Source organism: Carettochelys insculpta, chromosome 2 (genome assembly GCF_033958435.1).
Source record: "Carettochelys insculpta isolate YL-2023 chromosome 2, ASM3395843v1, whole genome shotgun sequence".
NCBI lineage: Eukaryota > Metazoa > Chordata > Testudines > Carettochelyidae > Carettochelys > Carettochelys insculpta.
Window position 1 is genome coordinate 960,798 of NC_134138.1, and position 14,444 is coordinate 975,241.

Below are 14,444 nucleotides of genomic sequence, written 5' to 3' on the forward strand. Positions count from 1 at the left end.
CCATGCTGACTGTATTAGACAGCTATTCCTAATTCACACCTGCTTTCCCCCTGCATTTCTCCTGATAGTTCCCAGAGGCCTTCAGGCCCTCTGAAATACTCTTGGGTTCCTGAATCCAGCAGACAGAGGAAAAACAAGCTCAAATGGTTTGATGTAGAAGCTAGACAAAAAAATCAAACAGGTGCCAAAATTTAGCAGTGCAGGTAATTAAGCACTGGAACATCTTACCTAGGGTGTGAAAGATTCTCCCACCACTTGAACCTTTAAATCAAATTGGTGTCACCCTCATTTATCTTTCCACTTTACATCAGGTGCTCTACAAGTGACCTACTTATTACCATCTGACCTTAAACTCTATGAACCATAAATCATTAAAGGAGAAAGATTAGAAACCAGCCTCCCACAACTAGTTAGAGGCCAACTCAGGAACACGTGCACGTACTGGCTTTTAAATTCTGTCTCATGTACAAGACTCATCCAAGGAACGGCTGTCCCTTCACTTTAGGAGTGGGAGCCTCAATATAGTGCTCAACATCTGTGGTTGTGTACACAAGGCAGTTGTACCAAGACTGCACTTGTGAGAACACCCTCCTCCCAAGCCAGCTGTGAGCTTCCAATATGTACAGCTTCTCAGTTCCCTTACCTAAGAGAGGGGCCTGTGTAAGGCACCTTTGTTACAATGTCACTGTATGATCTTCATGGCTATGATATGAGAGCAGCTGTAGATCTGCCTGCTCTGAACCACACCAGGTCACAATTATCAGGAATGTACATATAAATCCAAACTGACTTGTTTCTGGGCTCTGGCCTGGCTTCCCAAGTTTGTTATTTCCATTAGCCTGAACTCCCGAGGCTTGCGTAAAATGTAAGCAAGTTCCCAGGTGGGATAGTCTCCCTACCCGCCAGCCCACTGTTCACATGCACAGCTGCAGCCATGAATCTCAGCACTGGGACCATGCCTGAGTGCATGCAATGACCTGAACATTTGCAGACTGCAAGCTGTTGATGTGGTGGCATTTACCCCACTTGGAGCCTGAGCTTAGCCTGCAGCTGCTCAGCCACTTCTGGAAGTTCTTAGCTTTACCCAAGCCACTACCCATCTCTGGTCATGTTGTAACAGTGCCTCCAGGCTCCAAACAGGGATTCAGATGCTGTTAAAACACAGTGGTACCTGCCCCATTCCAATAAGCAGGTGCCCACCTCTAAAGAAAACGGCAGTTCCTGGCCCCAGAGGATGAAATGGCATTCTGACACAGGCATGTCCGAATTCTCACCTCTGGCCCTCACTCTCTGAGGCCTGACACACTGCTGGCTGAGGAGCCTGAGCCCATTTCAGACCAAACCAAGCTGGTGCTAGCCCTTTTAAACACACACTTAGGCACGCTAGCATTTCTTCGCACTTTTATCCAAACTACATGTACATCCCAGTACAGAGCTGCGCCCACCCAGGAGCATTCCTTACACGTGGCTACAAACCAGATGGGACAGAGAGGTCTAGGGAGAAGTCTCTCGCGGACAGAGTTCATGCAGACAGGTCACTGTTATCAAATCTCTCCTGGTCATACACCTCTGCCACCACCTTCCTGCCAGCAAACCAGCGCCCATTCAGGGCCTGAATGGCTTTGTGAGTCTCTGACGCCATAGAGAACTCTACGAAGATCTTGACAATGATCTCAGCGTCCTCCTCCTCGCCCTGCTTCTCCTGGTAGATGATGACTCTGTTCACTGCCCCAAACTTCCCACACTCTTCAGTCACTTCTCCCTCCAGATCATCATCAATGTCCTTTGGATCCACCATGTTGCGTAGCACCATCACAGTTGACTGCCAGAAGATAAAGAAAAGAGAGAAAGATGACCAAGCAGGTCCATGGAACCAGGGGGTTAACCCTGCAAAGCCATGGCACCTGCACAATATAGCAGCCATTGCAGTACCAGAGCTGAATGAGAAAAATTAACATTCCAGGGCTTTCCTGGAACATATTTGTAATGACACCAGAACCACACAAAACCAACATTCGGTACAGCCCAGAAGTTAAGGCTCTTCCACAGGCATCTGCGACTCAGCTGCTTAGGACAGCAGCATAACCAGGAATCTCCATTTGCCACTTGTCTTGTGCCCTGAAGATGTGGCTGGAGAGATGCTTGTTTTCAGACTATGTTTAAACCTTGCAGAGATGGAACTATCAAACTGATTTCCCTCCTCTTACCTTCAACACCATGCCACTCTTTGATGGAAATTACTCTTCATGGTAGGTTTACCTTGGGTCTTAATGGCTGGTGCATGTTGTTGGTCAGACAGGCCTAGAGACTGTAGGTGTCTCATCAAGTACATTACAGGGAATTCCCACATCATAACCTCTCACTGGGGCTCACGCTTCAGAATTCTCCCAAATCTTTACCTCCATTCCATCCTCCTTTCCTCCTACTCCTTTTGTGACAGAAATCCTACCACCGTGCTACCATTCCACGTGCCTCATCATGGAGGCCTGTCCCTCTCCATTCTCCCAACATCTCTGACTCAGACCAGCAGCACGGCCTGGAGTCAGCCACAGATATAAAAACTGCTCTGCATACACATAAAGCCATCTTTTATCTCTGTGACTCACATTCTCTCAGGCCTCTCCCCGCTGTGGCCAACACAGCAAACTGGGAATCTGCAGTTCAAGCCCTTTTGGAAAAGGAGTTAGGGAAATGTTTGGAATGGTGTAGCTTTAAAATGTATTTTCTGCTTTATCTAAACTTCCCCCCACGAGATATAACAGTTCTTTGGAAATTGGTGTGGGTCACGCAGATCAGGATTTTACAGAAAACCAGATCCAACCTGAACTCGGGGACAACCAGTACCTCAGCAATAAGTATAGGGGACTGGAGTAACTCTCACAGCCTTCAAGGAGGTACATACCAGCATTACCCCAGTTGTGCAGAAAAAAAGAGGGGAAGGGCCTTTTCCAAACCCAGAGGGAGTTCGTGTCTAAGCTGGGATAAGAACTCCAGAATTCTCAGCCCTCAATGAGGTATCTGAGAATCACCGAGTTGGAGTCTCTGGCCTGTGTTCTGCAGGATGTTAGACGGGTCACGTGGTCCTGTGCGACTTTACCAGACAGCCACATGAGCTTACCACGTCACCGTCAGCCTCTCACTCTGAGCATGTCTGCAATGAGCTGTAAGCTCTTCAGTGCTTACTGTTTCCTCAACTGGTGGGGACGAGGGGGAGAGGCTCAGACGGATCAACAATGAGAAGTCCTGTGGTACCTTACAGACTAACAGATATTTTGGAGCATAAGCTTTTATTGGCAAAAACCCGCTTCGTCAGATGCCATGTAGTGGAGATGCCAGAGGCAGGTCTAATTATACAGGTTCATAAAAAGGAGGGCGTTCTGACCAGGAGGAAGGTCAGAGTCGATGAGGTCAATTCAGTCAGTGAGGATGTTGCCCACTTCCAGCAGCTAATGTGGAGGTGTGAACACCAAGAGAGGAGAAACTGCTTTGTAGTTTGGCAGCCACTCCCAGTCTCTGTTGAATCCTTGGGTGATGGCGTCAAACTTGCAAATGAATTGCAGCTCTGCAGTTTCTCTTTGGAGCCTGTTTTTGAAGTTTTTTTTGTTGCAGGATGGCTACTTTTAAATCTATTACCAAGTGTCCAGGGAGGATGAGATAGGGATCACATCTGTTTTGTTAGGAGATAGCTATGGTTCACATCCAGACATAGGGCAGATACAGAGAAGCCTCACATTTTCCTAAAACGCTCAGCATGCCTCTGGCAGCAGTACACAGATAGCAATAACAATGCTGCAGACCTTCATTCAATAAGGTTCCCTAACACCACAGAACCTGGTCTCATTTCCTCCCACTTCATCCATCACAAACCAGGACAACGTGTGGGACTGAGAGAACAAGGAGAAATCTGGGGGCTGGGACATCAGTGACTACAAAAGTCCTCAGGGATCACTATAAATTTTGGTCTAATTCCTGGATAGCACAGCCAAGAGTGAGGTGTGTCTGTGCGAAGCACCACACTACAGAGTTCCCCCTTTCCAGGTGGGAGGGAAGAAAGCTAAGACCTCAACCTGCAGCAGGTGTTGACTGATTACGATACCAGCCACCGTACTCAGAAAGAGCCAGGGAACACACTTTTTTGATCTTGCACCATCTGTTGTACTGCAAAGTTGTACAGAGCTAAAAGACAGATCCAAGCCAATTGTGTGGCCTGTGGACTGCATGGTATCCCTGAAAATTGGCAACAACTCAGTCATGCTCACCTCCTGCTTGCGAAGCAATTTCTGCATCACCATGTGACGGGCACTGCTGCCCGATATACTCATGTGCTCCTGTTCACTCAGCATTTCAGGCCTTTCTGACTCCTGGAAGATCTCCTCCTCCTCCTTCTCCTTCTTAACCTCCAGCAGACCCAACGTAGGGGGACTTGCTAGGATAGGATTCACTACTCCCACCTGTGGAATAGTCACTGGAATAGGAGGTCGAGCCGGGGTCACACCTGTAAGTGAATACACAGATTGAAGTAGGAGGTAAAAGGAGCCTCTCTCTACAACTGGCAGTCTACCACATCCAGAAGAAAGCAAGCCAGTGACATTCAGCCTCACAGAATTAGGAGATAGCTTTTAGTAACTGCCACATGAACCTCTGAAAAAGCCTGACAACCAGCAACTCAGGACAGGCTCTCCCACCAGTTACCATACACACATAAAGGGAATCTGCCCTTTCAAAGGGGAGCCAGCGACATGTGACTGCATCTGTTTTGCGCGTGGTGAGTGCCCATCATTATGCCTTTGCTCATGCGCACCCCTGCCAGCTCTGGGAGATTCCAGGTCCTTACTGCACTCACCACACATTTGTGGAGAGGCCTGCAAGGTAATGCAAAGAAAAACCACAACTCTGGGCATTCTCCTCCTTCAGGGATGGTTTCATTTTACCAGGGGCAAAACTCAAAGTAACAAAAAAGCTATTGCCCTGATCAAAGCAGGCTGTAAGAAACCTGCAACCATTCCCCTTGCATCTCTCTCCAATGCTGCAGGGCCAGCCACGGAGCCCAGCTACTTCTTACAGCTCTGATCTTCAATGAGTTCTAACAGCTCTTTATAGGAACCACAGGGTTTGATATGTGAAGAGGGGCAGCTGGCCCCAGGCTCCCTGACTACACTTCCCAAGAAGTGACCCCAGCTTTAGGGACAGGTGTTATCTTGTAACAGTTGTGGAAATGACAAAATGGAGAACAGACGCACCGGTAATGACTCCTGGTGCCTGTGCGGCCATTACAGCCTGTGGTAATGCTCCCAGAGGCTGGGCCAGCGTCAGGGCTGGTGACACCAGCCCTGGTGTTGCTAAAGTGCCAAGGACTGCAGCTCCCGCCACTGCTTCCTAAAAGAGAAAAGCGAGAGTGTGAATTCTGCCTCAAAAATGATGCTCAAGGCATGCTCTTTCCTTCTGCCTTTGTAGAGGTTTACCAAAGAGCCAGGGCATGGAGACAAACCCATTGTACTACAAACTACTAGGCCCAGCTCAGCCACTGGACAGAGAAATGTATGCAGCTCAGCTTAATCACAGAGGCATGAAGAGGATTTCCCTGAACTTGCCTTTGCTGGAGCCAGCTACCACATATCGACCTCCTCATACTTACCACCTAATGCCACCAGCTCTTACACATGGGCCTGAAGGAGAGACATGCCAAGAGCTCCCCAACCCAAAGTCACCAGGATGGGTTTAGTCACATGTAGTCAATTCCAGAGCAGAGCAAAGCAAAAAAGCTTCCCCATCTCTGAACCACTTCTTGCTCTTCTAAAGTGGCCCTAATTAGGCAATACTGCAAACAACTGCTTCTGAACAACCAAACTACATCCAGACAAGTAAGCCTGTCTGTAGGTGAAAGGAGGCCAGTTTCTACTCCAAACCCAAGACTGAAGGATGCTGGAGGCACAGCTATTCCTGGGTCAGTCTCCAACAGCAGCCTGGAGAACTACTTTGTAGGTGCAAGAAAGGTCACCTAGCCAGAAGCTCCCGTAAATGCTGTCCACTCAGTGCACTGGCTGAACCTGTATCACCATGTTCAATAAGAAAACAAAAAGCAGCCCACTAGCACTTTAAAGACTAACAAAATAATTTATTAGGTGCATAAGAGCGCTGAATTCTAAATAATGTATGCACTCACCCCCTCATTTCAAGTCCCGCTGGTCTGTTTCTTACCTGAGCTGTTATCTTTGCTGTGGCAGCCGCTGCAGCCACAGCTGCTGCAGGGGGTAATCCTCCTGGTGTTGCAGGTGTTAGAAGAGGCATTGGGGGAGTGACAGCTTTGCCAACTCGGAGATATTGGCCCCCCAAATCAAAGAGGTTCATAGATGAGACAGCATCTTGTGACGACTGTGCTTTCTCATACTCTGCAACAATAATTTGAATCCTGACAGTGTGCTCCTTAAAGATGGAAATTTCAAGCTCCCAGGAACAACACTCCACTGTCTGCATCCTAAACTCGGAGGCCTTTCCCTGCACAGAACTGGTTTGTAATTCTAAGAATGGGATGGTCTATCATGCCAGCCACTGGTATCCCTACCAACCACCCCCACACTGAGATCACACGCCAAACCCCTCTATTATCCAGGATCCTCTCAACACTTCCAGCATAAAAGTCATGCTGGAAGTACTAGCTAGACAAGAACCCAAAATCCAGTTACTAACTGAGCGCCAGGTGCCACTCCAGCATCAGGCCATGGTTCACTCAGTTCTCTCACCTCCCACTCATTACTGAAAGCAGCCGCTTGCTGCCACAGGAGGGAGCAGATGGAGAGCCAACCCCAATGACATCCCCACCCCACTCCACGACAGGTATCCAAACTGTCAATTTACCAATGAAGCCATAGCCTTTGTGCTTCCCTGTTGTGGGGTCCCTGGCTAGTGTGCATGACTTAATCTTCCCAAAGGCCTCAAATACACTCTTAATGTCGTCATCTGAAAGGTCCTGGTGAACAGATGCCACATAGATGCGGTTGAAAGCTCGTGCCTCCTCTGCTAATTGGTCTATGATTGGCTGTGCCTGGCCAATATTACTAGGCCTGCCAACCTGCGGAGAACAAAGCAAACACAAACACCTCTGAGCAGTCCAAGAGGTAGCACCATGACTCACCCAAGACACAGGACTGTACGTGCTCAGAGCCACTGAACCCTAGCAAAGCCCAGACTTTTTTCTATGGCATGGCAATTATCACCACAGAGCCACCATTAATTATCACATCTGGGCTGTATTTGCCAGTAAGTCCTCCAGGCCTCCTCCCCTCCCCGAGATCTCAGGGTTACCAAGAAGATGCAGCCCTCGGACGCAGGACGCTTTCTCTACCGCTAGTTACTGAGCATGCATACTTCAGATTCGTACCTTCCCTCCCCAGCTAGTGATGAGCTTCCAAGAGATAATAATAATGGTGCAGGCAGGGTACAAAGTTTCCACACCATTCTCTGGAGCTACCCAAAACCTGTAATCAATCAGGCACTACACCTGCTTGAAAAGGAAGCCAAGAGGAAAGGATTTTGGTGAAAGATGCAAGAAACACTGCAAAAGAAACTCACCCAAAAGTCTCTAAGCCCTCTCAGGAAACATCTTCAGGCCTGGGCATACAAAGCTTAAGTCTTGTATCAGAGGGGTAGCCGTGTTAGTGACCTGCATCTGATGAAGTGGGTCTCTGCCCACAGAAGCTTATGTTTATACATTTCTGTTAGTCTATAAGGTGCCACAGGACCCCTCAAAGTTTAAGTCTTGTTTCTTTCAGTTTGTACTACACCCTTTCCCAGAGCCTTGCGTCCCTCATAGTACACAAACAAACAATCCCTTTATGTGGAATCCAACAGGCAGAGACAGGGTCAGCAGTCACTTGCCTGCCCTCTCCTCAGGACTCAGCTGCTGCCCACAAGCAGGATGAAATACTGAGACTCCACGTTTCACCCCCAAAAGGCTCCCATTCCGTGCACAGGGAGGAACAAACACCTCTCCCTCCTCCTTGTGTATACTAATGCTTATGGGCTCTGCACAGAGGATCAGAGGTAAGTACCAAAAGCCAACCAGTTCTCAGAGTAGAATGAGGTGGCGCACTGAACAGAGAGCCACTGAGGAAGTTCTTGTAGGAACACAGTAAGTACGGAGAGGCATCTAGAGTCCTTTAGGTTCCTCTGACCATCTAAAGAGCCCCACCCCTGTAACACAAGCGGCAGTGTGAGCCAGACTCACCTCCTGCATTACGCAGCCTGCTGCCACTCACCTTTATATTTCTCCCACCCAGCATGACAGAGTTCATTTGCTCCAAGGCCAACTGAGCAGCTTCAGGCACCTCGTATTCCACAAAAGCAAAGCCCTAGGAAAGAGGGGAACCCCTATTAAAAATTGTACCATTCTCTTCTTGTTGCACCCCTAAGCTGCGTCTACACGTGCACGCTACTTTGAAGTAGTGGCACCAACTTCGACGTTAGGCGGCGAGACGTCGAAGTCGCTAACCTCGTGAGGAGATAGGAATAGCGCCCTACTTCGATGTTCAACGTCGAAGTAGGGACCGTGTAGACGATCCGCGTCCCGCAACGTCGAAATTGCCGGGTCCTCCATGGCGGCCATCAGCTGGGGGGTTGAGAGATGCTCTCTCTCCAGCCCCTGCGGGGCTCTATGGTCACCGTGGGCAGCAGCCCTTAGCCCAGGGCTTCTGGCTGCTTCTGCGGCAGCTGGGGATCTATGCTGCAGGCACAGGGTCTGCAACCAGTTGTCGGCTCTGTGTATCTTGTGTTGTTTAGTGCAACTGTGTCTGGGAGGGGCCCTTTAAGGGAGCGGCTTGCTGTTGAGTCCGCCCTGTGACCCTGTCTGCAGCTGTGCCTGGCATCCCTATTTCGATGTGTGCTACTTTGACGTGTAGACGTTCCCTCGCTGCGCCTATTTCGATGTTGGGCTGAGCAACGTCGAAGTTGAACATCGACGTTGCTGGCCCTGGAGGACGTGTAGACGTTATTCATCGAAATAGACTATTTCGATGTCGCAACATCGAAATAAGCTATTTCGATGTTGGCTGCAGGTGTAGACGTAGCCCTACTGTGCACATTCCCCATTCTGCCAACTAATGCAGCCTGTCCACCACACTGTGAGATCCCAACTGTTCAGCCAGGGAGCTGAATCCCCAAAGCCTTTCCAAATAGCATGATAACACAGAGAACAACAAGCTGATGGATGAAAGTCTCTGAACAGACTTGCAGCCACTTGCTTCCTGAGTTGTTCATACATAAAATAGGCCTTTTAGCAAGGGCACGAGACTATTGCATACACACAAGATAAGCTAACCATTCCCCATGCTCCATGCCCAACGTCTCTACAATGGTCCCACGTGCAGCTCTTAGGTCATTGCTATGGCTTCTGGAGAAACTGAAAACCTGGGTGGGGCAGGAGGCTATTACATTCAATCCCACAAACTCTGGCTCCAGATGCATGCCTATGACCCTCAGTGCAGTACAACAGGGATCACTGTTTGGAGAAGAACCTAATAAGATAGCTTGCTCTAAACTGCAGACTAAGAGTGTGCAGGATCCTCCTTCCCCAGGTGCATGACGGGTGACTTCAGAAAAACAGAAGCCACACCTATGGGCTGTCAACCAACCTTGTGTTTCATTGTAACGGAGTCCCAGGACATGTCAATGCTTTTAATAGGTCCAAATGGAGCAAAGGCCTGGCGGATGGTATCTTCTCCCAGTTCGTAGTATATGGAGCCCACATACACACGACACATGATGGCCAGAGCCCGCTGCCTCTGAGCTGCCATCTGTATTGAAAAGAAGAACTGGCTCGTTAGCTCAGCAGGTAGTCACAGATGCCAGGACAGCTCTCTCTCCCTGTTCCACCCTCCCCAGGAGCTGTGACCCAACAACAAGCAGCTCTTCATTGGCTGCAGCACAGCCTGGCACACACTTAGTGGTAAAGAAGTATTATTCTGCGCAGTGCATTGACTGTTGGGGAGTGCATGGGCAGTAAGGCTCACTCCCAGGGGCACAGTCAAGTCTCTGATATGTTCTGCCATCTCAGCAGCCTTAACTCCAACCCACCCTGACGAGATCACATCTCTGGCAATGACTGCAGCAGGGGGATACCTTCTTTCCAAAATAGCTTCCCCCCTCCAGGCAGTAAGGGATCCAACATTAGGCACTAGCAGCAATCCCTCCCACTCTGCATGGCACAACAAGAGATCCTGAGCACCACATGGTTTCCTTTTCTCCCACCCCGGGCATCAAGGGAGCTTACATCGGGCACCACCTCCCCCCATATTCCTGGGCAGCAGAGTCTGACACAGGGCACCACCTCCTCCCCTCTCCCGCCCTTGGCTATCAAGGAACTGACACTGGGCACCACCTGCACAGTACAGCTCAAACAAACTCTGGTAATTAAACAAAACTCTTCTCTTGGTAAAGTCTGTGGTGCTGAGTTAGCATCTCCCACTGGTAATGGCACCTACAGAGGTACACAGCCCACAGACTCAGCCATTGTCTGTCTCGGTGTAGAGAAAGCTGCTGTGCTACTCTCATGAAGCTGTCTGAAAACTTGTTTGCAAAAGAAACCTGTTCACTTCCAAGTTGGTATCCCTAAAACAAGTGTTTTCCAAGCCACAAAGCAGTTCTAAGAGCTTCACTTATGAAGGTGCTGCTTGCTCGGACACACTGCCCAGAACTGTGATCTTAGCAAACGCTGGGACCCCATGCAGAAAGGAAAGCCCCAATATCAGCAACATTATAGCAGCACATTGGAGACTTATATGGGGCCACATTCTTCTCTCCACAGAGCAGCTGGAATGATTGCCAGGCGGCGAGGGCTCTACCAAGAGGGCAAAAGCAGTCCTGATCTCAGCGCCTTTCTCCCCGAGCCATGCCCAAAGCGCTCCACACTCAAGTAGGGAGCTCTATGAACAGTGACCCCTCCAGAGGGACCATGATCTACAGCTGCTACATGAAGACCTGACTCAGATGAAGAGCTCTGGCATAAGAGCGAGCACAATGAGCTCAGAGTTGTTGTGCCCTGTCTAGGGATGCCACAAATCAAATGGTAACAAAGGGTTGACAAGGGAGTCTCTGCAACGAGTTTATGGACAGAGCAGGCAGGGCTGTGTCTAACAAAACACACCCACACAATAAATGCCAAATGCATTTGAGCCTCTCAAAGTGACCAGGGAAGTAGCTGCTTGCAGCTGAAAGTACAGCCTCAGTCGGTACTGATTCTGAGCACTCCAGCACAGGCAGTGCATCGACCCAGGTACTTGTGGGCTCACGCTTGTATTAGACTAACACTGAATCTGCACTCAAACAAAAGAAACAAAGGTTTTGCTTTGCCTCTGAATAGGGGTCGTGTGTTTTATAGTTTTAAATGAGATTTTTAAAATAGCTCCAAGACACTGCAAGCCAAGCTAGAACCAAGACACACACACACTCACACCATAGGGTAGACAGAGAAAGCTGATAGCAATGAATGTTGCCTTACAAAGGGACCCTTTCTTCCACTTGTTGCATCTGGGATTCCCAAACTGTATGCAGGCACCACCCCATCTGAATGCATTATTTCCTCCAGGGACCACACACACAGCACAGCTCTATAAACGGCATCTTCCATGCAGCAAAAACTTGTGCATCTGGTGCTTGGAAGGTCTTGCTGTGCTGAGGATGCCATTTTGAACACACACCATACCTATGAAGTCATGCTATGCTGAGCAAAGTGGAATCCTCTGCACACTAGGGATCACTGCCACACCACCTGTTGAGGGGGGTCAAAACCCACAGCTGGAGATAGATATATCACAACTGTCTTCATTTCCCCTCTAAAAATTGGCTTTCTTCCTTGGTTGTGGGACAGCAGCACTGTGAGGATCTAGAAAGAGGTTCTTAAATAATTCCTTATTCTCATTTTTAGATTAAATTCTTCATCCCAGCTAATCTGGCTCATAACTATTTTTAAGCTTTGTAAAACTGGCCCTATTAAAGGCACAAAGCATCTATATTACTTTTCTGGACTTTATTCTGCTTGCAAATTATAAATGTGATCAAGTCCTAATCTCTTATACTAAGCTACCATCAACTTTTAGTTCTGTGATCAGTTCCTCTTTTCCTGCAAGACCAAGGGCTTGTATAACATTTTCCTGTGGTGGCTGTTTCGAGTTAGGGAACGGTCATCTGTAATGTTTAGACACTCCAAAGATGTTTCCACCCTGCAGCACAAGACCTCCCCTGTATACCATTTAAACTGAAGTCTCCCACAACTACACAGCTTTTCTTCATACACACCGTAGTTAGGTACATGCAGTCATCCTATTCCCTGGTGGGCTTTGGTGGTCTGTAGCAGACACCACCTAGTAGCCCTCTTGTGCTTTATCCCTCTTCTCCTGAGAGATGGGCAAAAAGCTAATGTCTTTAAAAACAAAAACCCCACACCACAGAATGCCCCCGCCCTTTCCCTTCTGATCCCTCCAAAGTAAGTTATAACCATTGATCTTAACATTCCACTTGGATGAACCAGCACAACACATTTCAGAAAGATCAACTAGATCAAGCTTATGCTCATAAATGAGCAATTCCAATTCCTCTTGTTTGTTGCGCGGGCTCCTAAGCATTGGTGTACAGGTACTGAGAATTTCTTCTCTTCGTTCTTTGGTTCCTTGATTTTGTTCGCAACGTGATTTTGCGCTGAGTGGCCAAATCTTCCCATTTTCCACCTTCCAATTCTGCTATTATTTTAACCTTCTCTTGACTACTCAAGACAGCTTGAGGCCTGCCCCATGCATAGGGGTTTTCCACACCTTTAAGAAGTGTACACAAAGGGGGCATCCTCCTCTCCTCCAAACGTACCTGCCACAGAGACAAGACTGAGAGCACTAACCCTTTCCCAAGAGCAGCAACCGTCACAGTGGAAAGCCACATTCTGACCCTTCTGCACAAGCCAGAGACTACAACAGCAGCAGCAGGAGTCAAGCTGTGAGGAATCCATTTATACTCCTTTATATTAGCTATCTGGGCAAACAAGCTGGGTTGAGCTGGACCACAATGGTAACAGGGACATGAGTAGTACCAGTACCAGTACCAGCAGTGCAGCGAATGAGGGAAAAGGCAGCAGAGTCTTGTGCACTTAGGGTAGCATGCCTGCATGTGAATTGTGGTTCTACCAGTGACTCCCCTCCTTAACTCTGGGCTGGGCCCATGACCTCTCTGCTTCCCTATCTGCAAATTGACCCTAATGATTCCGCCCCACTCCCAGACGGGCTGTCAGTATTTGTAAATATAAACAGTGCTGTTAGTTAGAAGCAAAAGATGATAATTTAGGACGTGTACATGCACCTTTTCAGGATGGAGCTCAAAATGAGGGAGGCTACATGCAAAGCACCATAGTTTTCATTTGCACTTTTGAGCCATTTACACAAAGAAACCACTTGTCTTGCTGAGGTGACAAAAGTGAAACCCTGCAGGTTAACACTGACGTAAAGGGCTGCTAGATAGGGAGCTATGACGATGGTCAACAAGATACTAATAACAGGAGGCTCAGGCTGCACCTCCCTCACTAATTAGCCTTGTGGGTCCTGCCAGCTAAGAGTCCTGTTTTTAAGATATTCTTGCTCTCCACACTCCCGACAGAACTTGAGATAAAGCATCTGGTGGAAAAAGGGGGGGATCTTAATGACAGCGAATTCACAACACAGCCTGATGGCTGATCTACAGGAAAGCCTTGACTTCTAGTCTTTCTGTCCCTCCAGCAACAGTTTTTGGCTCCCAAAAGAAAGAGGCATTAAAAAGGTGATTTACAATGCTACGCCCATGATTAATGTTGAGGGCCATGTTAACAAAGACATCCTCTATCATGGTTACATGTTTTCAGGTACTCAATTATGCAAAACATATAATGTGGCAGAACTAGTGATACAGAAAACAACAATTATCTACATTAATTGTTAAAGAGGGAGGATCTTGGGCAAGTAGCTCAGAATTAGCCATGCTACCTTCAGGCAGAGATGGCTCTTCCTGTCCCCCTCCAAGCTTACTCTCTCCACAAATACTGTTTGGCTCCCCAGCTGGCAAGCTACCTACCCTGTCAGCATTACAGAAGGGATGCTAGCACATCTAGTGCTAATGCTTCTTTCCCATCCAGCTGCCTCCTACACCAATCACAGAAATTATATTTCACTTAAACAAGGAAACATTTACAAGTGATCCTTTAAATAAGAAGGGGGTTAACACCCCAAGAACGAAACTGCCAGTGTCTTGTGTCTAGAAGGGAGGGGACAGATAGTCCCAGGTAAATCAGACTTTTAAAGGGTACATTAGAAACTTCAAGCACTACAGGACTGCACTGATTTTCTTTGGAAAACTGGATTGCTCTTTTTGCTTCCCATTGCTTTACTTAAAACGCGTGGCAAACTCCCCTAACATACAAGTGTGCATATAGCAACAGA

The 14,444-nt window shown here is 48.2% G+C and overlaps 1 protein-coding gene across 2 annotated transcripts in view; it reads right to left on the bottom strand.

Moving 5' to 3' along the window:
* Window positions 1-1,379: 1,379 nt before the first annotated feature.
* Window positions 1,380-14,444, bottom strand: part of PUF60 (poly(U) binding splicing factor 60) — a 46,101-nt gene continuing 33,036 nt past the window's right edge. For both annotated transcript variants that reach the window (XM_074986404.1, XM_074986403.1), the window contains 7 exons: window positions 9,627-9,788; window positions 8,256-8,348; window positions 6,856-7,069; window positions 6,199-6,389; window positions 5,241-5,376; window positions 4,260-4,495; window positions 1,380-1,822 (listed from right to left, as the gene is read on the bottom strand). In XM_074986404.1, the coding sequence (XP_074842505.1) occupies window positions 1,523-1,822; window positions 4,260-4,495; window positions 5,241-5,376; window positions 6,199-6,389; window positions 6,856-7,069; window positions 8,256-8,348; window positions 9,627-9,788 (1,332 nt within the window). In that variant the 3' untranslated portion in view covers window positions 1,380-1,522. The remainder of the gene's footprint in view (window positions 1,823-4,259; window positions 4,496-5,240; window positions 5,377-6,198; window positions 6,390-6,855; window positions 7,070-8,255; window positions 8,349-9,626; window positions 9,789-14,444) is intronic.